Genomic DNA, 23,484 nt, shown 5'->3' with positions numbered 1-23,484 from the left:
ACTTGTGTGAATGTTTATGTTGGCTTTTCTTTGGCGGTTTGCTTCCCGTAGCTGTATGTCGGTGCAACATGCTTTGAATTACATTCCAAGGAGCTCAAATAATTGCTAATGCGATTATGTATTTCCCCCCCCCCCACACACACACACACACACAACGTTAATGCAGCGCAGAGGAGGACACGGGCTCCGTATCTGGTGTCTCACGGTTTGGAAACACGGTGTGTACATTATACCGCACATCCATATGGAAGACGTTGACATCTGGCCCAGAACATCTCCGTCATTGTGAAACAGCCAGCAGCTCCTGGAGTACCACGAGAGACACGACCAGGACAACGTGTGACGTGGGTTGAGAGATCCAAGGTCTTGGCGAGTAGCGTGTTGCTCATCAGCCTCAAACTCGCTCTGTGCAGCGGCCACGTTAAGGGCGGCGAAGCTCAGAGAACACCGGCCAATTTGTCGTAATGAATTGAATCAGACTGAACAAGCTGTGAAAGGCTTTTTACCGACTTCAAAGAGCTTTTAGCTCGACGGCATGTGGGCGCGACGTCCTCTGCCCTCCTGCCTGAGACACTCCTGCAGCGCTGCGATGGACTCTACAGTCCATTGTAAATTGAGCGTTTCAAAATCCACCGGCTGAAAGGGTCCTTTTTTTTTTATAGTAAATACGCATTTTGTAGATTTTCTTCCCAAAATACACAACCAACATCTTGATGTCTTGTCTCTCAGGGCGCGCAAATTAGTCATGACATTTAAAAAGGTTTACAATCAGCGTCCTGTCTGTCAGTATGCGATCGCTCAACTGATTGTGAGGGAAGCATCCGTCATTGAGACTCAGCAACGATTAATCTCAGAGATCATTTCTCTGCATATCTATCAGGGAACAAATGCCATGTCACCAACTGGATTACACCTGTAAACGTCACCATGTTGTGTCTGTGGGGGAATATTTGGTATTGCATCGTAGTGCTTCTTCGGTTCAAACACAAACTGACTGAACTTTCTAAGAAAATCTGATGTTTTCATATATTAAATAAATGAGAAATGTAAATCGCACCAAAGTAAGTTTTTTATATTGTACTCTAGTTACTTTTAATTGAATAATCTGAAAATATGCTATTTTGTGGCATAACTTGTTATGAGCTTGTTAACATAACAAAAGTTACAAAATAGAGTCTTCTAACAGGCCACCTCTATAGTTGAGTCAACTGAAACCACATAGCAAGTATAGCGTTGTGGTTTTCAAAAGAAACCACAGTGATTGCTGGAAGCAAACAATGGAAAAGTGTATATTCTCATTGATTGTCCTTCGGTAACAACTGAGCTCCCAGGCTTCGACGTGCAGCGTGTGTGGTCTCCATCTACAGCTGCTGGGGAAACAGCCTGGTCTGCTTTACGTTTTGTTCTGGAACCTCAATGGGAAGGTGTGAAGGATCCAGAGCTCACCTCTCCGCTGTGCCCCCAGATTGAACCCGAGCAGGTGATCTCTCTTGTTCTCGTCTCTAAGCGAGTGTGCAAGACATTTGCTGTTCCTAAAGCAGTGAGCAGGAATTTTTCTTGGCTTGGCTTCTGTTGTGTGTTTAACCGACGCGGCACACAGCATTTCGGGTGTGAGGAGGGCAGAGCGGTGATGGTTGGAGACTGAGGTTGGTAGCGGGTTCTGAGCTCAGACAATACGTTGGGAAACGTTGTCTCTCCTCTGGGGAAAGTGTCAAAGGTCACTGAAAGAACAAGGAAGGGAAACCCCGCTGGGGACCAACCTGGAACGACGGTGCTTCCCACTGCTGCGGCGTAACATCTTTTTTTTTTTCTGTCAGCGTGGCGATATCAGCTGTCCTCTTTCTCATTTAAAGGTTTTTTCTTTGTCAGTTGAAATTAACATGTCACTTTTTATATTCCAGCAAAGACAGAAACAAATGTGTGTTGGTGGTTTCGTTAACTTAACTGTCATCACCATGACACGTAGAATTATTTGAAATGTAAATCAAAATATTATTAGCGTGAAAGAGTGAGGTCAACAGCAGCTGCAGCGGAGAACACAGGACAGGTTGCTGAGAAACTGATAAATGAGATAAAATGCCCCAGTGTAGTCTGAGGGAGCACTCCTCCAAAAACAATCAAAATAAATGCAGCTGAGCCATTTTAATCTGCAAGCATTCTTCTTCCTTGAAACTGCTGCCGGCGTTACCCACAATGCAACTCCACTTTCCGAGAGTTTGGTTCGGAGGTTTGGGTCTGCTGGGCTTATAGCAGCTAATATCGCCTCGGAGCACTTTGCCATAAGCAAGCCTGAGGAGCGGATTCTATCAGACTTTGCACATCTCCCCGCGGAGACACAACAGGATTCATACAACCTTTTCCCACATGTGCACAGTAGTTACACACTGAACCTGTAAACACACTTAGATGCGTAAAATCAATGGAATTTGCCTAACGACACCCCTGAAGTGCACCAATTATAGCATTCATCTATTTTGTTGATTTAATCCTTACACGAAAAAGGAAATGCGGAGTGTTGAGTTTGCCAGAAAACCAGCAAATAGTTGAGCACACAGCTTCCTACATGACACATATTGGTCTTGCTTGATTAATATATAAAACCATTTTAAATGTGTATCAAAATTAGACCACAGATAGATATTAAAGTTGTATTGTACTTCTCTTTCAACTCTTTGCAAGTGTAACCATTTTATGATATTGTTTTCTGTCCTGTGGTGTTAATGTTCCTTATATCGGTGCATCTTGTCCCTGTTCACCATTCAAGACTAACTGCTCCAAGTTAAGGACAACTTTGAGTTCCTGTCTGTCATTTGAAGGAATCCAGGCTTATCAGTATCCCTCCATCGGGATCAGCCTTTGCTGTAAACACAATTAACAAAATATTTGCATGAGAATAACCTTGCTCTATTGTGCTCCCTGGGTAAGCAGGATGTTTTGGAGGAACGGGCCTCTACAAGAATCGCAGCTGTCCAGAGCTCTCAGTCTTGACTGGCAGCCAGGATCGACTGCCTCCGCCCTGTGAAATCCTTCTCACAGAATTTCGTGTTGCCGGTTCAGATGTCTGTGGTCCCGCCCGGAAAAGGGAGTCATGATTAAATTGAAAATATGTTGGCGTTCAGGTGTTTTTTCTTGCTGCTGAGTTCGCCCTTGTACAGTCCTCCAGGCCTCGTTCGCTGTGCTAGAGAAATGCCACCTTTAATACATATTGCGTACTGCTCTCATCACGCAAGGATTCAAAAAACACAAAACAACAACGCTGGCTCTGATTTGAAGAATGGTCATCATTTGCCTGCATTAAATGCTAAGCCACTCTCTCCACCCGCGACTGAGTTTTTATAACCAATGATATGCAGGCGGTGCATAAGTCACAGAGGCATTTTTATTGATGATAGACTGTCGGTGTGAAGTCTGACTAAAGTGCTAATGGCACCCTGGGGTGACTCGGGTTCGGTAATGACGTTCTCGGCCGGGCATATTAACCAGGCACAAGTCAGCAAACCGATGGCGCCGGTGATGAATCAGGCGCAGACGTTGGGGCGTTGGAGCTGTTTCTGGGGTGGAAGCGTAAGGGACAGATTGCCACACTGTTGTAAATGCAATGAACAACGTGCAGTTTGAGCTGTTGTCGTGTTGGATTTCAGATTCCTGGTGGGTTCGGGAGATTTGACAGCCCGCCAGCCGCTCTGTCAAAACCACTGGGCCCTGACTGACCTGCGTAATATGAATCTAATGCAGTTGCTGTGTTTGCTACTGCAGGTCTAGTGATTGGCTTTTCTATGACTCCACCCGTCCTCGACGGCTCCAAAGAAGACCTGGTGATTCCAGTCAGGGAGACGCTCACCATTACATGCAGGTATGTGGCCGTTTGGGAATGCGTACGTGATCTCGCGCATGACTGTTTTGTTAATTTAATTCAAATCGACCCAAAGACGCCAGGAGAGATTCATGGTTTTTTGATGCATTGCTGTGGTAGAGAGTAATTGCATTTGCCCAAGTTCAAATTCTAGATACTTTAAGTCATATTTCTTGTCACTTTTGTAATATTACCTTTTACGTTTCTTTCAATAATGGTTCAAAAAAAGCAGATATTAGAAAAGCAAGTATAATTGAAATAGTTTTGACCCCAAAAGAAGGAGAATTATGACTAAAACCTTGCTTTGGTCAAAGTCCCCACAGTGTTGAACAATAGTTAATAATACGGTTGGTAACATTTTCTGCCCAAATACTACAATACGTTATTGTAACTGCTTTCCAGGGCAACAAAGCACAAGTGATCATTAGTTATTGATGATTTAAGACGCCATCACTCCTTCTTTCTTTATTTCGAAACCAACTTCTGAAGTCCACCCAGATGTTGGATTGAATGGATTTGACCTGGGATTTGCTAATGCATTGTATTTTCAATTTCTGATGTTACCTTTGGAGAATCAAGCAAAACGCCCGTTGATTCTAGTATGTTGGAGATGTTTGTTCATCTGAAAAAGAGGCCAATTTATAATAAAATCAGCTCAAATGTTAATGCTGCCGTAAGCTTTCAGTTTTTTTCACCCAAATATTGATTTCTTCTATTCGTAACGTCTGTTTTTATTCAACCGTTGCTCAGAGGTATTTTTTCCTCTTTCAGTTGTCAGTCTGCTTGAGCCAAAATAACATGTTCTTGTAAAGTGGACTCCCTGAAAGGGCCATTCAACCCATAGAGCGCAGCTCTCTGACTCTACCCAATCAAGTTTTTGATGCAAAAACATGCAAACATTTCATGGATTCAGCTGCTCAAATGTGGGTTTGTGTTTCTTTGTGTTCTAAATAAAAGTATAAAACAAAACGTTATGTTTTAACAGACCCTACAATTAATCGCATCGTTAACGTATATCGCATTGTTATCAATCAAGTATTATCGGGAGATGGATCATTGGTTGCAGTTGATGTGGCCCTAATTCAAAATAATTATTTTGAAAAATAATTATTTTGAATTAGGGCCACGTCAACCAGCTTCAACACAAAAATTCTGCTTCATAACTTCATATGAAATCGTCTTGTTAAAAAAATGAGAGCTCCTATCCCTCAAACAATCTCAGTCCTGCATTTTGTGTGCTTCGTGTCTCAGATGGAAACCAGTCAGTTCAATTGAATTTCATTGAAGAAGAATGAAGGAAGGAGCACAGGCGGAAAATGTGTATAACCTAAAACACCCACTATCCATAGCGCCTTATTTCACATAAGGAAAAAATCTGCAAAAGATTTAGCCAATTCCATATGAGAATAAGACCCTATCTTACGAGACACACGGAGATGTTTTTGTTCTAAAACAAAGCCGACACTAATTTAAACCAAGTGGGATATAAATTCACCCATAATGACCATCTTTTATCCATATGACATCACTGCTGCGCTGCCTGCTGCCAAGCTGTCACTCCATTGGCCGTTTTGTGTTTTGCGTGCAGAAAAAAAAAGAAGAAGAATGTCTTTGGAAAGCTGATGATACCTTTGGACATTTTCCAGCACAGGTCTTAAATAGTTGTTTGCGTGTAAACCTCATGTTGCCATCGCCACTGAGAATCTCAGGGGGAGTTGAAGTTTAATTTCAGACAATTTCATTTTAACAATGTACAATCTTCTGGGATGAATGTTTGTATAATAACCCTGTGAATACTTTCATTACCCTCTGAGATTTTCCTGCTTTCATTTCAAGTCATCGCATTCTGGTACTGTCTGCAGATGTGGGCATTTGCGGTGGTTGGAGGCAGGTGGTGAAAGCGTGCATAGCTGATATCTGTTTTCAGGCTTCCATTATGATTCCCCTCCATCTCGCTCATAAAGCCCGCGGGTAACATAAACCAGCCGTAACTGAATTTATGTGACAAAAAGCACAAAGCAAACACGGATGTGTGGAAGCACTGAGAATTTCACCCGTTACACACACACACACACACACACACACACACACACGCAAACACACACACACACACACACACACACACACACACACACGCAAACACACTGGTGTTTGCTAACATGCACACAAATACTCCTCAATTATCGCGTGGCTGGAAAAATGCGAAAGTGAATGTGAATGATACAGATACCAAAATATTGCTGTTGTTTAAGATACTTAAACTCCACATGTAAAATCTGGCTTAAAATTGGTTGAGTATTCGTATTTCAAAGCTCTTGTTGGGACTGATATCATGCTGGTGGATGACGATCTGTCTCCCCAAAGCCGTCGTTACATTGCGCTTAACGTTTCCTCAGGGGGGAGCACACCCTGGCCTGGACCTGGCCCGATCCCACTCTGGCGGGACAGGAGCTGACCGGCCGTCAGGACCAGCTGCCGACCACCAGGGCCCCCGGTCAGAGGGTCGCCTTGGTCAGCGAGTGTCCGGGGCAGCCGGGGAGGCCGTACTGCAAGAGGCTGGTCCTGGCCGGGGCGAAGGCCGACGACACGGGCTACTTTCGCTGCTACTACAGAGATGTCAAGGACATCATTATCGGCACCACTGCCGTCAGCGTTTATGTGTTCGTCAGGGGTGAGTCACATTCCCCACAAACCCACACAAACACTGTGCTGATGAAGTTAAACAAAACGTCCCCGTCAGGTTTTCTTTTTTTTTCTTTTAGCAAACTCATTTCCAACCGTGAGTTTCTATCAAGAAATCCATTTCACATGCAGTGAGTCTGCAGTTTGAATGTCATTTTGTTTGAATAGAGCCTTATTCATCTCTGCCTGACCTGGTCTGCAGCTCTTTGGCTTGGCTGGGTGGACACTTTTGTCTTCAGTTTCTCTTTTCCTTGGGAGGTTCACAAGAAAAACAGAACTGCCCAGAGGTCCTTCTGAAACTGATCTGCTTTTTTACTGTGACTTCATTATCACAGCTGCATTAGAAGCTGGGCCGGAACTGAAGATGCAAAGTGTTTGATAGAGATAGGAATTAACAACTTGACGCCTTTTTAAAAAATATATAAAGAATATGTTATTAATTACATTTTGTTAAAATAAAGAAGCAGCCCACCTTTTAATTGACCTTCTGATGAGACTTTTTATCCATTCTGCGGTGTCAAATCTGAAAAGACCTGCCCTATAAAATTGGTTTCGCGGCCAATATTTTTCTCCTCTGGTCTCACACTGTCTCATATGTCATTATCATTCAGAGCCATCACTCCTTCTTTCTTTATTTTGAGGCCAACTGTAGGACTCGTTTAATTTTGTGTAGCCCAAAATCGCAAATTGCAAATTTGCCTCAGAGGGCTTTACGGTCATGCGAAGTGTGGCTTCTTATTTCATATTTCCTTCTCTCACCTCGCTTAAGAAAGAAAAGCAGCTGAAGGAGTGAATGGGGAGAGTGGGAGAGACTCGTGATTGTCATGTAAGGGAATCCTACGTACCAGTCCGCTCAACCGAAACGCCTTTTTATGGCCTCTGACAGGGTGCCAAAACAGTTTCCCCAGACCCAACCGCGGGGCTGATAAGGAACAGATGAGATTGCAGCCATAAATTAGCCCCAGCATGTGGCGCGATGGGAAGCAATGTGTGTGGATTGAGTTAGACAGGCAGACGTCGGCCCTTTACTCTGCACACTCTCATCTGAACACCGGCACACACATAACTGTAGTGGTCTTCTCCAAGACAAATGAGTGCAGATAATACCTGCGCTCATTTATTGTGAAGAACTTAAGCTGCGAGGAGTTTAATATTTCTGTTACCTGTGTGTATTCAGACCACCGCGGGGAAGAAATACAAACCTCAAGATGGGAACTAATGTTTGGCTTTGCCGCAGATTGAAGACAAAGCCCTAAAAAACACCCGGAAGAAAATAATATTAAAGGCTTGTCGTGAGAAAAAATAAATGAGAATAAAAGTAATCACACAACATGTCTGGCTGCTGTACAAAGGTTGCTGTTAAGAGATTTTTATAGTGTAGGAATACAAGGATTTCTAGATAACCGCTGCAACGCAAATTGATGAAACATTTGCTTTGATGTCTCCCAAAGTCCCCCGCATCTCTATCTACCGCTGTTCATAGCAGGAACAAACCACTCGGCTCGACATAACAGCAGTTCTAAATGCTATTTACCAAGACGGACTGTGAGGTTCCTTTACACTCTAATCACAACACAATGCACATGTGGGGCTGTCGGGCCGTGATGTTACCTCCGGCAACAGGTGAAATCAGGTTCACCCTTTAACCGCTCCCTGTTTCCATCTGCACACAGACCCCGAGCAGCCCTTCCTCAGGCCACACAGCTACAACGGGGGGACCGCTTTAATTTTAATCAGCCGCTTCTCCACCCACGTGGTAGTGCCCTGCCTGGTCACGGTGCCAGATCTGAACGTCACTCTCCTCGCGGTTTGTACTCGCTCACCCTCTGTTCTTGCAACGCAAGCTGTCAGATGCTTTAATTCGTCCATTTGACGTGGAGCAATGAATGTGTTTCCTCTCAGTACCCCATGGATTTGGAGGAGGAAGTGGCAACATGGGACAACAAGAGAGGCTGGTCCATTCCCCGACAGATCGTGGACAGTATGCCGATGATCATTGGATTTCTGTGTGTCGCCACACTGGGAGGCAAAGAGTATAAATCTACCCCCTTCCTGATCCACATGACAGGTAAAAGCACCTCGTCGCATTCTCCACTTGTGTTCCAGTAAAACACATTGACGGTCCAATACAAGCCTTAACTGCAGCAGATACAAATACTGAACCGACAATATTCAAACTAAATATGAAGCTCCAGTCGTGTTAACAGGGAAATTAAAAAGTTTATAGCAGCAAGTGAGCCAATTACACCGAATGCTGACACTTTGAAAGATTTTCTTTCATTGTGTCTGTTCCCCAAAAGAGTAAAAAACCTTTTTATATGGGAACGTGGGCCATTATGCCAGCAGAGAGGGATGGTATGATTAAATTGTACAAAACGAAAATGAAGAGATGTGAATGTTGAGGTTCCCATCTGCTGCGACTGAACTCTGAGGCACCCACAGTCTCTTTTTTTTCGCGAGATCACCCACCTCTCACCTCAGAGGGCGAAGGGAAACCCAAACTCGGCGCTGCCGAGCCAAACGTAACAGCATCAGTCAGAGGAGAAACCCGCAGGGAGTCTTCACTTCAAGCACTAATGGAGCGTTTAAAAAATCAGGCAATCACAGCCTGCTGCACAGACATCAAGACAGTATGTTTGTTTGTTTTTTTGAATATCAGAGACACTGGCCAGTGTCAAAACCTGCTTTTTTCCTGACATGTTGGATTAAGGTTTCTCCATATTCCAGTTTAGTTTTCTTCACTCATCTGTGGCTTGACACATACAGCCGTGGCCAAAAGTTTTGAGAATGACACATGTATTGGTTTTCACAAAGTGTGTGGCTTCAGTGTTCTTAGATCTTTTTGTAAGATGTTACTATGGTATACTGAAGTATAATTACAAGCATGTAATACGTGTCAAAATATTTTATTGACAATTACATAGAGTTTATGCAAAGAGTCAATATTTGCATTGTTGACCCTTCTGCAATTCGCCCTGGCATGCTGTCAATTAACTTCTGGGCCACATCCTGACTGATGGCACCCTATTCCCGCATGATCAATGCTTTGAGTTTGTCAGAATTTGTGGGTTTTTGTTTGTCCGCCCGCCTCCTGAGGACTGACCACAAGTTCTCAATGGGATTAAGATCTGGGGATTTTGATGTATTGTTCCCCGAGCCACTTAATTATCCCTTTTGCCTTATGGCAAGGTGCTCCATCATGCTGGAAAAGGCAATGTTTGTCACCAAACTGTTCTTGGATGGTTGGGAGATGTTGCTCTCGGAGGACATTTTGGTACCATTCTTTATTCATGGCGGTGTTCCTAGGCAAAATTGTGAGTGAGGCCACTCCCTTGGCTGAGAAGCAACCCCACACATGATTGGTTTCAGGATGCTTCACTGATGGCACGACACAGGACCGATGGTGGCGCTCACCTTTTCTTCTCCAGACAAGCTTGCTTCCAGATGCCCCAAACAACCTGAAAGGGGATTCATCAGAGAAAATGACTTTACCCCAGTCCTCAGCTGTCCGAATGAATATTTGTGCCATTCTCAAAACTTTTGGCCACGACTGTACATGGAAATAGCGCAAGCTTGGAACGACCTGCTTTCCCATAGTACAATGGCTCCCATATTCCAAAAGGAAAGTCTTTTCCTAAGGACCCGTGAGAAAGGAAAAACTGCTGACGATGTCACCGTGACCAGTCTCACCGTCTCTCTGATCCCACCTCCCTCCTTTTTTCCTCTTTTCTCGCACAGGAAGCCTGATTTACAATGTCACGCTGTTTCCGGAGGACACGGTCGAGCTGATAGTGGGGGAGGCCTTCACCCTGAACTGCACAGCAATGGTGGAGTTTAACGCCGGAGTGAACATGCAGTGGTCTTACCCTGGCAAACAGGTACGTGGCAGCATCAGCCGGTCTCGCGTTAAACAGCACTAATACGTGAAAACCTGAGTTTCATTTCTCCCGCTCTAGTCAAACAGTTTGGAGGACTCCAGGCCTCTCCGCGAAGCTCTGTCTCACGCCACGCAGGCCGTTAGCATCCTGACCATCCACACTGTCAACGTCACCGACAGCGGCCTGTACAGCTGCAAAGTCACCACCACGGACGAGACAAAAACCCAACAAACTCTGGTCAGAGTTTATGGTGAGCAGAGCACTGACCCAGAAGAGTTCCTGTTGTTCAATAGATTACTCTAAATGACATAGTGAATCTGCGTTTGCACAAAATAAGAAGAATAAATCTATGTTAGCAGCTGTGAGGCTGTAATTGAGCGACTACTTTTTGAATGAAAAGGTAAGGGGTCACCAAAATGTATCATGAGGGGCGCATGAATGTTTTTGGTGGATTTTGTTCAGCTTTGATACTGTAAATAAGTGAATTTCTCTACTTGCAGAAAAGCCATTTATCAGCCTCAACTACAGAAATGGACCAGTGGTGGAGTCCACTGCCGGCCAGAAGTCGTTCAAATTACACGTTAATGTGTCTGCCTTCCCCGCACCTAAAACACAATGGTGAGATGAGACTGTGGTGTCACATTACATTTAATGGGTGATTTCCAAAAGCATGACTATGGCCTGGGGTTTATAGATCAGCTTAAGAAGCAAATCAACTCAAGGGGGTGTCCTCTAAATGTGGCAACTGCGCCTTGTGTGCAGGTATAAAGATGGAAAGCAGATAAATCTCAAAGGGTTCAGGGTGAAAAAGATGATGCACCCTGATCATGCTTTGGAGATTAAGGACGTGTGTCAGGAGGATTCTGGGCTGTACACGGTGGTGGCGAGGAACAACGCTGCTGGACTGGAGAGGAGGCTCAACATCACGCTCGTTGTCAACGGTAACTAGTCTGACAGTCTGTGTACCCTCGGTGGAGATCACGTCAGATATTGGTGTCTGTGGAAAATACAAGCCAGGGAAAAACAATCCTGAAAAATGACTGATATTCCGTTGACGTTCTGTTGACCTCTATTAAACACAGAAAGCTGTCCCTTTGCATGTCCTCTGTGAGTCACACATGCAGGTCTGGGCCGCTGAGATATGCTCTCTTGGTGGGGTGATTGATTGGCTGTCCTCTGATCCAGTCCCCCCACAGATCCATGAGAAAGAAGTGGCGGATCCGTCCAGTCCGTACCCCAGTGGCAGCAGCCAGACGCTGACGTGCACCGCGCACGGCTTCCCGGCTCCCAACGTCAGCTGGCAGTGGAGGGCCTGGGGCCCGTGTGTCCTCAACAGCACTCGGAGCAGACCGTAAGAAAGCGCACACACCACCGACTCTAACCAGTGTGGATTGAAGGGGATAAGAAAGAAGAGAGGAGTGGGATGCGGCGCGTGAAGCGGCAACTAAGAGGACGAGTGTGAAATCGTCCGCTAGCTCTGAGTGAAGAGGAGAGGGAGGAGATGAATACAAGAGCTGGCAAGGAAAGAAATGTGGTGTGGTGGATACAAAGAGCAGGGATAAAGAGGAAGGTGGAGTAGGAGTAAACAGAGGATTGGCCATTGTTCAGCTCTGACGTTACGGTCTTCCTTTCCGACGTACATACGCTTCTCCGGTGCCTCTTCTCCCCTTCTTTGTCTCCACTAAATCCCCTGTGTTGTCAACTTTAATGCCTTTAATATCCCTCCAATACTGACTCGCCTCCACCTTCGTCCAAGGCTTCCTTTTTGAAGTGGTTGATGTTCTCTTGACCTTTCCACGTGAGCATTCGATCACAAATCTACAATCACAATAACACAACAGTGACCGGTTGATGTGAACTTTGGCCCATAATGTCCAATACATGTTCTGCCTCATGTACATTTCATGTGACATTTCACTGAGGCATGGCTATGTTGACCTTTTCTTCATACAGTAAACAACACATTTCCTGTTCTTTTTTTTGGTATTAGATTTAAAAGGTACATTTGACCCACATGTAGTGAACTCCACCTGTTCGGCTTGATTGTTTTCAGTGACATTCTCTCAAAAGTACTTGTAATTTCATAGAAGAGGACAGGTGCAGCATTCAATTCCTTTCTAACTTGCAGATTCTTCATTTATCCTTAAAAGATCAGTCTGAACAAAAAAAAACATTTGTATTATGAGTACGTTGAAGAATTTTAATTCCATTCCATTTCCTCAAACAGAAGATATTAGTGGTTATTAAGGCTTTTAGAAAGTCTCTGGGACACACATGCACACATGCAAGTGGCAAAAACAAGGATGTGAGTGTGTGAAATATTCTGGGGGAATCAAAACAGGTTAAATCATCCCCAAATTTCACAAATAATTGATTTGTGCACATGTGTAATACTATTTTTTATTTTTTATTTTAAGCATGTGTCTGTTTTTAAATTATGTAGATTGTAAAATGGAATTGAACCGATTTACCTTCTGCTCAAATTTGAGCGTTGCCTTTGGGAGGAAATATGAAACTAAAATTTAATTTCGCGTTTCATTAGTTCTTTTATGATGTTATGTTCAGTCTATGGATCTTCATAACACAAATTGATACCATCGTTTTTTTCCATTAGTTGTAGGACGCGTCACAATTACCTTGGATGTAATGTTCAGGTCTGAAATGTTCAGGTCTGACAAAAAAAAAAAACATCTCATACCCTCTCACAAAACCTCAGGTTTTCCACCCTGTGCTACGCATGTCAATGAGGGGAGATGTCATGAATGTGTCTCTGTTTTTATCCAGGACCGGACGGGACAGGAGGGGCCGCAGCGGCAGCATCGCAGACTGTCAGAACTGGCAGGAAATTCAGTTGGAAAACGCCACGAATGAAATCGAGTCCATTGACACTTCGGTCGAAGTGGTGGATGGCCGACAAAAGGTTCATCACAGCGTTTTCATGAATACAAATCACAGCACAACGACATTATTCTTGAATGACAGTTCCATGAAAGAATGACTATGATTATAAATAGGACGCATCCCAGACTAGAAGACATTTATATAAGTGGGTTGTGATGTTTTCATCTAGACATCCCGTTTTCTGAGCTCCATAACAATATTTGTCAATCACAAACCATTTCCCCAGTAGAAATATTTAGAATCGTCTTCCTCTGCAGACTTCCTGAAAGGACTGGCCAGAAACGCAGCCAGACACACACATGCAGGAGGCGCTTGTGCACATACACATCCCGGTACATTTGTAAACCACATCCATCAGGGCAAATTTACACACGACCACTAACAGCAAAGTCCTGTAATTCATCAGTCCCACTTGTTTTTAGAAAATGTGTGTTTCCTCCTGATGAAGTTTCCTCCCTCACCTCACAGATAGTGAGCAGGCTTCAGATCACCAACGCCAGTGTTTCTGTCATGTACAAGTGTTCCGCTGAAAACAAAGTCGGCAAAGATGAGCGGCTGATCTACTTCTATGTCACTAGTGAGTATGTCGGGTTAGATTTCACCAGGGATTTAACAACAAAACGCCCCACAAAAGAATGAATGATTGAATGTCTGTCCCTTCTTGTGTTGTGCACGTAGGAGTGCATATAATTGTGAGATTCCCCCCCATTAGAATATTGGGGAAAACAATTTGTGGTCCTCACAACACTGGAAACTTGTGTCAGTCGATTTGTCGTTTTGACGAAACCAACCAACCAATAAAAATAAATAAAAAATTCATCTACGTGTCTCGGACAAGCCTCTGTCGTGCGGTCACCTAACCACTCCACCTCCCCTTTGCCTTCAAAGCCATCCCCGAGGGGTTCAGCGTGGACGTGCAGCCCTCGGATAACCCTTTGGAGGAGGAGAAAGTGTCCCTGTGCTGCAGCGCCGACAATTACACCTACGAGCAGCTGCAGTGGTACCGCCTTGACCCCAAGGCCCTGCAGGACGAGCAGGGCAAGCACCAGGAGCTGGACTGCAGGAGCGTGCACCGATACGCGCGCGCCCTCACCGGCCGGCTCTCCTTCCAGGACCTGTCCAACAGCTGGGTGCTGGACCTCACCTTCCCCGCCGTACGGCTGCAGGACGAAGGTCATTATGTGTGTGAGGCTCAGAGCAGACGCAGCGGGGAGAAACAGTGCCTGTTCAGATACATCTCTGTGAAAGGTGAGTGATAAAATGTGCACACACACGCCGCCCAGCGCGGCGAGAAGTGTCTCCCTCGACCACAGCTAACTTCAGACAAAAGCTCAGCATCTGGTGGCCAGAAACACACACTCTCACACACACACACACACACACACACACACACACACACACACATACAGGATTTGCAGTGAAACCGAGATGCCGAGGTCTGCCGAAATGTGCGCACTCACAAAGCCCTGAGTGGCCCGAGATGGAGAAAGTAGTTTGTTTTATCGCATCGAATCGACTCTAAAAATCCTTTAAAACCCGTTGTGCGTTCACACTCCATGGTTTGCACTGTTATATTAAAGCCCCTCTCCCTGTTCTTCTCCCTGTCCACAGCCCCGGAGGCGCCTCGCTACAAGCTCAGCCTCACCAACCAGACAGTGAACGTTACCGAGTCGCTGCGGATGGAGTGCGACGCGGAGGGCAGACCGCTGCCCCGCCTCTCCTGGTTCAAAGACAACCAGCCTCTCCACCAAATGTCAGGTGCCTGAACACAACACAACCCTGCGACCGCTGTTACTCACAATGACTGCCCCGCTCGGCCTGGCACACACAGCCACCCACCCACTGGTGATATTGAAGAGATTTGTCAAACTTCGGCAGTGACAAGAAACACTTGCGGCTATGGTCTCTCTGCACACACACACACACACACACACACACATAAAAAACCCTGCAGGCCGATAGACACAGCTCATTAGCTTTCTTAGCGCACATCTCTTCTTCTCCACATCTGATGGAGATTAGGAGGTGGGAAGGGAGGAGGCGGGGAGGGGGGTTCAGTATGGAATATGGGTTTGAGTGACAGCCGATGCTCTGGGATCACTCAGAGGGGCTGCTGGGACATGCGACTCCACAGGGGAGGGTTGTAAATGAACACTGTGGATCGAAGTCCAGAGGTGTGACAAGAATTCTGGTTGTTGAAAAAGGTGCTGGGTTTATGATGTGAGAGGTGAAGTGAAGCAATGAAGTGAGTCTGTGTGCGTGTCACTATTTAGGGATCCAGCTGCAGGACTCCAACCGCACGCTGAGTATCCAGCGGGTCACGGAGGAGGATGCCGGTCTTTACACCTGCACCGCCTGCAACCAGCGCGGTTGTGTCCACTCCTCAGCTGCCGTCCAGGTCATCGGTGAGTCAGCCACACACACACACACACACACATGCCGAAGACACCCGAATCCACTCACACACACTCTCACCGCTGACATTAGTTTTCTGGAGGGCACTCAGGCCCGACATCACAGTTCCCTCTCCTTGTGTACACACTGGTGTTAGTCATTCACGGCACACTGTTCACTGCAGCTGTAGTAGTGATGCTTTGTGCTGTCGTGTAAAAGCTCTCCACAGTCCAAATCAACATCATTGACTGATACATACTCCGAATGAATAATTGGTATGGAATGACTAATGGCTGAACTAAAAGACTGTTTAACACAGTTGACGCAGTCTAAAGAGCTCAAAGCAAGGAGCTTGTATTACGTAATGGAGCCTGCAGCTGGTAAAGTGCGATGCACTCAAGGGGAGATTAAATGACGACCTGTTCATTGACATGGTGGGTTTATAAATCAATCAATTTGTTATCTTTTTTTTTTTCTTTCTATCAAGGTTCCAGTGACAAGGCCAATGTAGAGATTGTAATCCTCATCGGGACGGGAGTCATCGCTGTTTTCTTCTGGGGATTGCTCATCCTGATCTTCTGCAACGCAAAGCGGGTCAGAGGGTGCCACTTTTCACTGCGTGTGTGTCGTGTGTTCGTATCCTTGGGTTTGTGAGAGATACTGACCAGCTGTCGCAGTACTTGGACCTCTGACCCACAACATGTCTGTTGGCGTTTGAGCACAACTTGTTTGATCTTCAATGGAGTGTGCAGTTCAGCAGCTATGTTATGCATATCTGCCGGGAGCAAGTCCAATTAGTCAATGCACATCCATAATGAGGCCCAAGTTTCTTTTTATTTTTCCTCACTTGGTCACTTGTTAGTTCATCCCCCACAGCTGAAACTCGCAGTGTGGTGCGGCCATTAACAAATAATCAAAAGATGACCGGTTATCCAGAGATGGTTCGTTTCCTCCCCTCTCTCCTACAGTAGCTCTATATTTTTGTCTCTTCTCCTTTGTTCACATACGCCAGTACAAAAAATAACACCTGTGATCTGATTTTTATGCTGCACAGACATCATTAGTGTGCATTTCATGCGATTGTTCCATTCACTTTTCTCTGCCGGTTATCCTTAGAGGGTCTGGACTCTGCGAAATATTTTTTAGGTGAAATTGAAGCAGTAGGAAATGTGTTTTTGTTTTTAAGTGGAATTATCCAACGATAACTGACTATGTTAGTGGGTTACACCCATTCGGGCATCAGCAGTGCCTGCCATCCAACAAACTGTGCGGTCGGACAAAAAAGGGTTTTTTGGGACGGCTCGGATCACAAAACATTCATCAATGTGGCTCCGATGTCACATTCAGGCTCATTGAAGAACATACAATAGCAGACAATAATCTGAATTTATATGTATGAGAAAAACACTGCTTGCTAGATTAATAAATTCACTTTCGACTAATTCAATGTGACAAAAGAATGGTTGCGTTATCCTAAATGTGAAATAAATGTTCCCACGTTTTAGAAGACTGTTAAGAAAACAGCTGTCAGACTTGCATGTCCAATGCCCACTGCAGTCATTGTTGTTGACATGAGCACTTTGTCTCTCCGGTTACTTACAGGTTAACCCGGCTGACATGAAGACGGGCTACCTGTCAATCATCATGGACCCGGGGGAGGTGCCTCTGGATGAGCAGTGTGAGTACCTGCCCTACGACTCCTCACAGTGGGAGATCTCCAGAGACAAACTGCGACTAGGTGAGCACGAGACGGGAGACGGGCGGGGGGTTGGGACGAGGTATGCGCGGCGGGGATGAGAGCAAATAGATGGATGAAACTGAATTAGATTTCCATTTCCAGAATCCTTAATGGCATGAGATTGGATCGCAGCCAGACGGGCAAAGTGCTGCCAAGTAAAGTGCGAATGCTAAATTTTCGCTCATTCCCAGTGCGGCTTTTTAAAACGCCCTCAGGAAAAGCATCTGTTCCACGACAGTTTCCAACTCATGGGAACATGTTTCCAAATGCTGTAATTGAGATTTTCAATTTTCTCTCTACACACACACACACACACACACACACACACACACACACACACACACACACACACACACACACACACACACACACACACACGCAGAGACACCCGCTGTGTACATGGACGCCAGATGCATTTACATTTGGTAACTGCTCCTGACCGCAACTCTTTTTGTATTCCAATGAGACCCAAAACCAGCCTCCATAGATCAATAAGCATGAATAATGTGTGGTTCTTCTGTGGTTTTTCCCCATATAGGAAAGGTTTTAGGCCACGGTGCCTTTGGAAAAGTCATCGAAGCATCAATCTACAGCATCAGCAAGAACAACAGTTTGGACACAGTGGCTGTTAAAATGCTAAAGGGTGAGATTTGAATGAGTAAGAAGCCACTGATGCAGAAAGTTACCTGATATTTATAACCTGGTAAAATAAAGAATACTGAAATAAATAAAAGTGTGTGTGTGTGTGTTTCAGATGGAGCCACAGCCAGTGAGCACAAGGCCTTGATGTCAGAGTTAAAGATACTGATTCACATTGGAAACCATCTGAATGTGGTGAACCTGTTAGGAGCCTGCACCAAACCAAACGGTAGGATGCACACGTATTTCTTTTTTTTTAAACACCGCATTCTGCCTACCAATTGACAACTCCCTTGTTTTTCCATCAGTTTGACCCACAGACCACATTTATGTGGAGGGCACATCTGGAATTGTTTAACCTTGTTTACCATAAACAAGAGCAATAATTGAACCATTAAGCAAACACTCCCAGTGGGTTTGAAAAAGCGAGCTCCTGAACAAGAGGCTGAGAGACGCTCAGTGACTTTTTATACGGTACTCTCAGGATAAAAGCTAACAATTATAGTGTCTGTGTCAACAGGGCCACTGATGGTGATAGTGGAATACTGCAAGTATGGGAATCTATCCAACTTCCTACGAGCAAAGAGAGAGTTCTTCCTCCCATACAGGGTATTAAAACAGAGACAATGTGCCTCGCTTACATTGATTATATATATTTCCTTTTATATGTATTTTCTTCTCACACATAGATTCTTTAATTCTTGTTTTAATTGACGTCTGAAGTGACGCGTTGAATTTGTTCCCCCACTCAGGATCGTTCCCCTAAAACCCAGAGCCAGGTGAGACGGATGATTGAGGCGGGTCAAATCGACCAAAAAGCCTCCCACCCGCCCCCTCCACGCTCCTCGCCACTCATCACTCCTCAGATTCAGTCGTCCAACGCGACCAACGAGAATCCTGCAGGGGAGAAAAGTGCGTTGGCTTCAATTCACGAAAGCAGATTACTTAAAATCTCTTCTTTTTTTTTTCTGTGAGCAATCTTTCTCTCATCTTCTCTCTCCAGTGGAGGACTTGTGGAAAACTCCTCTGACGATAGAAGATCTGATTTGCTACAGTTTCCAGGTGGCTCGTGGGATGGAGTTCCTGGCCTCCAGAAAGGTTGTCAGCATTGCAAAGCCTTTACATTGGTGAACGAGCTGCGGTGCATTGAGGCTGGACTCAGGAATTAGGTTTCAGCCTACGTTATTCAGCTTTACGGTCCTTTTATGAAACGTGACCATTAACTAGAGCAACGCCCCACGTCACACTAAAGTTAAGCCGGGTTCGACTAGGCCGTGTTTTCAGCAGGAGCATAGCATAATGAAATCAAATATACTGCACTGTTTTGCATTAGCTGTTGGTGGACGCACAGACAAGACAGCCATGAAATTGAGAAACTACCCACAGTCGCAGAAAATTCGGACAATGGTTCATTGGTGACCAAGAAAAGAGCCTTTGGAAAAACATTTTTCTAGCACTTTGTCGTTTATTTGACAGTGACGTACAAAAGTCAGTTTGATTCCCTTTTCCAAATAAATGCATTAATTAACACATATTAACACTGGATGCTATGTTGCACTCAAACCTTCAAAGACAGTATACTGTGAGAATGTATATATTGTTTAGTTATAATGTGATTATGGCATTCAGTACAACTACAGATGATGCATTGTCAGCCCGTTTCAAGTGTGAAAGTAGGTCATACATTACGTTGCTTAGATTATACATTGTACACTGTATCCAAGAATTGAAGAGCAAACTATTATCCGTAGCTTTATTGGATAGCTCCTAATTTTAAGTGAGCTGTTCACATTGTGAAGCTACTAGTAATTGGGAGAATAATATCTTTTCTAACTCTTTTTCATGAATATGAACAATCTGGCCAGACTGTGAACAGAATGTCTGTCTTTAAATGACTCACTGTTGTGACCTCATAGGCACATTTACTTGACAGCTTTGTGAACGATTCCACAGACCTCCGCCGAGACACAGTCCAGTCCCAGCTATAAACACAAACAGGTCTTAAGGCAACAGATTATTGGGAAAAAGCTGTTTACTAAATCCAAATCCTGTCTGTAATTCCCTCATCAGAGGGAAACAAGGTGGACAATGCATGTAAACAGTCGCACGGATATTCAGTGGCACACGCGTGCACAGCGCAGGGTTGTGATGCGTGTGTGAACGTGTGTGTATCCGCAGTGTATCCATAGAGACCTGGCAGCCCGGAACATTCTCCTGTCAGAGAGCAACATCGTGAAGATCTGTGACTTCGGCCTGGCCAGAGACATATACAAAGACCCCGACTACGTCAGGAAAGGCAACGTACGGCAGCCGCACGATCGCTACGTTTTTTTGAGCTGCAGGTACATTGTCCATCGGTAAAGAAGCATTAAACTCACACATGTTCTCTCAGGCTCGTCTCCCTTTAAAGTGGATGGCGCCGGAGAGCATCTTTGACAAACTCTACACCAGCCAGAGTGACGTGTGGTCTTTTGGAGTTCTCCTCTGGGAAATTTTCTCACTGGGTAAAGACGTTCATTTCCTATTTGTATAAAAATGAAAAGGCTCCTACTTGAGTCGGTAAGTGTATTAATCTCTGTTCTTGACAAAACAATCGGGCAATCATTTTAAATTGTATTTAAATCAATTTTTTCAAACACACAATCAGTCATTTTTTTCTTATCTCAGATGTGTTTATTGACGTTTCATCTTTGTCTAATCCTCCCTCAGGTGCCTCTCCGTACCCGGGAGTACAGATCGACGAAGACTTCTGCAAACGATTGAAAGATGGTGTGCGGATGAGGTCACCGGAGACCGCCTCCCCCGAAATGCAAGCAGACTTTGATTTATTTCCTCTCTCATCTCTTGCTGTCAAACAAGATTGATAGTCCTTTGATTCTCTGGACCCAACCCTGAGGGAAAATAAGTAAAGATCCTAACATTGACTAACTAGTAGGTGCGGGAGAGGACATGGAGTCAGATTTGCAGCTACTGTGTGTTAGTGAGTCAGAGGGAGGGGGGGGGGCCCTCAGTGTTGTTCTTGTTGTGACGATACTGCCTCCCTCTGGTAGATACGGCATCATGCTGGCCTGCTGGCACGGTGAACCCAAAGAAAGACCACCCTTCCCTGCCCTGGTGCAGATCTTGGGGGACCTGCTGCAGGACAACAGCCTACCTGTGAGTCCATTGCCGCAGAGACTTTAACTCCAGCGTGCGTGGGCGGCTTTGGAGAAGGCGTCTCGAATCTCAATGTTTCTTTTCCGTTTGCCCTCTCAGGATGGGAAGGACTACGTACCTCTGAACCGCTCACAAAGCTCAGAGGACGATGGCTTCTCGCAGGCGTCATCACGCCGCCCATCTGAGGAGGAGCTGAGGCCGGCCTGCAGCGCTCTACCCGCCAGGTGTCGATCACGTTTCCTCACGAAAAGTCATTTCACATTGCAGATGTGGGGGGTTTTGTCTCGAGACATTGAGCTTACCGAAGAGAGGCAGCTTTTAAATCAAATGACTTTAATCTCTTTCACTTGTTGTGCTCAGAATCATTCTTATCTGACCTGTGGCATTTTACCCTTTATTAATCCGATAATCATTTCTTCCTCTCAGGTATTATAACTGCGTGCCCTTTGGCGGTTGTGTGTATGTGGGACCCTCGAAAACGTGCCATCCCAGAGTGAAGACATTTGACGAGTTTCAACTGGGGATGCCGCCACAGAAAGCTCCTCAAGTAAGCTCTTTATCTTCTCATCAAATGCTGAAAAGGCCACCGGGTGACATTTTGCTCCTCCGGTAATGACCAATAATAGTTCAATAGTTCGGCCAAAAGCATTCCGACGTCTCTCTGTGCCTCCTTCCAGGATAACCAGACGGACAGCGGGATGGTTCTGTCTTCTGAAGAGTTTGAAAGAATCGAACACAAGCACAGAGGCGCCAACTCAAAAAGGTTAATCATTTAAAAGCTTTGATCGACAGCGCTGTCTGAAAATGAAAGAGGAGCGGCGCGTTTGTAGTATGTACGAGCCGAGGCTAATAGGAGCTCGCAACATCTGGAGCCATTGGACAGTTTTTAGAATTGGGCTAAACAAATGATCTCAAAAGCAGTAAAAAGTTGTGAGCAGAATAGTAGAAAAAGAACCGTTTATCCAGCAACTCACTCTTACTTAGAAGGAGTATTTAAGAGCAGATCTAAGGCGACTAAATGATCGGTCCACTTGGAGGACAAGAAAGAAAGTAGAAAGATATGAAGTCTACACAATCCGATTAGATAATATGTGAGGTCCCAAAAAATAAAATAGCGTTCTTTTGGTTTGAAAGTCAAATCACGTGCAGAATAAGGCTAGAAATGTCCAATATGTTTATTATAAGCCAATAGCATGACAACACCAGACCATTCATGTCCCCTACCTGTCTGTGGCACTGAGGCCAACTGAATCCCACACAAAGAATTAGATCAGTCAAGAAAGAGTGGTTTCATTAGTTCTTGATAACTTCCTATATGCGCGAGCCACTGTGATTTCATCCTGACCCGTGGTTTTCCTCTTCCCAGTCGCATGGGCAGCAGCAGCAGCACAGAGCCTCTGACCGCCTCCCACGGTTCCCTGGGCCGAAGCAGCTCCAGGCACCACCCCCACTTCTTCAGCCAGCTCTCAGGACAGACCTTCTACAACAACGAGTACGGACACCTGTCCGAGGAAGGCTTCTGCGACTTCTTCTCCTCGCCCGAAGCGCCCTGCCTGGCCTCCTCCAACGTGTGATCTAAACCCAAAGATGCAGCTCTGGGAGGATGACGGGGGGGTTAAAAGAGTGGGACCTCTGAGGTCAAGGGATGCCTGTAGGTTTTAATAGCATTTCAGTGACATGTATCTCGTCATTTATAAATGAAGATCAGGTTATAGAGCCATGTGACCAGAGCTTACCCCCCCCTAATCATCTCTTCCCTCGGTATAAACGGACTGAGCAATGTGAAGCTGAAGCTCCTCTAACCAGCCACTGGGTGGCAGCATTATGACAAAAACAAACCCAAAGTATTTTGTATTCACACATTTAGAATTGTACTTTTTATATACAGAGTATTCTTTCCTTCATTTGTACAAACTATGAGTAAAAGGGGAAGAAATAAAGGAATGTACCATGTCATTTGGTGGCGATGGCGAAGCTTGATTACGGCCATGAACACGGAGTAAGTGACGGAGGCACGGCACCGGTCAAAGGTTTGGACACACTTTCTCATTCAATTGAATGTAGGGCGAATAAAAAAGGAGTGAGTCACTCGAAGCGCCGCTTATCCGAGCTGGACGTAAGCGTGATGACAGTTGTGTCAGCCTAACACCCTCTTAAATGTTTACATCACAAACGACAACCTGCAGTGTGTTGATTTTGGCTGCGAGCTGATGGAAATGAGAAGCTTCTGGTGCAAAGTCCAA

The 23,484-nt window shown here is 45.2% G+C and overlaps 1 protein-coding gene across 1 annotated transcript in view; it reads left to right on the top strand.

Annotated features, from left to right (window-relative positions):
- flt4 (fms related receptor tyrosine kinase 4) overlaps window positions 1-23,197 on the top strand; it is a 29,983-nt gene extending 6,786 nt beyond the window's left edge. Inside the window, exons 2-30 of the mRNA XM_040173801.2 lie at window positions 3,757-3,853; window positions 6,250-6,524; window positions 8,209-8,342; window positions 8,438-8,603; window positions 10,274-10,413; window positions 10,492-10,663; window positions 10,914-11,031; window positions 11,176-11,354; window positions 11,599-11,764; window positions 13,198-13,333; window positions 13,783-13,891; window positions 14,203-14,562; window positions 14,926-15,072; window positions 15,588-15,719; window positions 16,196-16,302; window positions 17,311-17,446; window positions 17,985-18,089; window positions 18,201-18,314; window positions 18,606-18,694; window positions 18,838-18,997; window positions 19,089-19,183; window positions 20,264-20,386; window positions 20,478-20,589; window positions 20,795-20,894; window positions 21,136-21,241; window positions 21,341-21,465; window positions 21,668-21,788; window positions 21,919-22,004; window positions 22,608-23,197. Coding sequence (XP_040029735.2) covers window positions 3,757-3,853; window positions 6,250-6,524; window positions 8,209-8,342; window positions 8,438-8,603; window positions 10,274-10,413; window positions 10,492-10,663; window positions 10,914-11,031; window positions 11,176-11,354; window positions 11,599-11,764; window positions 13,198-13,333; window positions 13,783-13,891; window positions 14,203-14,562; window positions 14,926-15,072; window positions 15,588-15,719; window positions 16,196-16,302; window positions 17,311-17,446; window positions 17,985-18,089; window positions 18,201-18,314; window positions 18,606-18,694; window positions 18,838-18,997; window positions 19,089-19,183; window positions 20,264-20,386; window positions 20,478-20,589; window positions 20,795-20,894; window positions 21,136-21,241; window positions 21,341-21,465; window positions 21,668-21,788; window positions 21,919-22,004; window positions 22,608-22,815 — 4,118 coding nt within the window. The 3' untranslated portion in view covers window positions 22,816-23,197. The remainder of the gene's footprint in view (window positions 1-3,756; window positions 3,854-6,249; window positions 6,525-8,208; window positions 8,343-8,437; window positions 8,604-10,273; window positions 10,414-10,491; window positions 10,664-10,913; window positions 11,032-11,175; window positions 11,355-11,598; window positions 11,765-13,197; window positions 13,334-13,782; window positions 13,892-14,202; window positions 14,563-14,925; window positions 15,073-15,587; window positions 15,720-16,195; window positions 16,303-17,310; window positions 17,447-17,984; window positions 18,090-18,200; window positions 18,315-18,605; window positions 18,695-18,837; window positions 18,998-19,088; window positions 19,184-20,263; window positions 20,387-20,477; window positions 20,590-20,794; window positions 20,895-21,135; window positions 21,242-21,340; window positions 21,466-21,667; window positions 21,789-21,918; window positions 22,005-22,607) is intronic.
- Window positions 23,198-23,484: the final 287 nt, after the last annotated feature.

The sequence above is a fragment of the Gasterosteus aculeatus genome, chromosome 4 (assembly GCF_964276395.1).
Source record: "Gasterosteus aculeatus chromosome 4, fGasAcu3.hap1.1, whole genome shotgun sequence".
Taxonomy (NCBI): Eukaryota; Metazoa; Chordata; class Actinopteri; order Perciformes; family Gasterosteidae; genus Gasterosteus; species Gasterosteus aculeatus.
The sequence above is the reverse complement of the archived record's forward strand: the minus strand, read 5'-3'. Positions and strand labels throughout refer to the sequence as shown.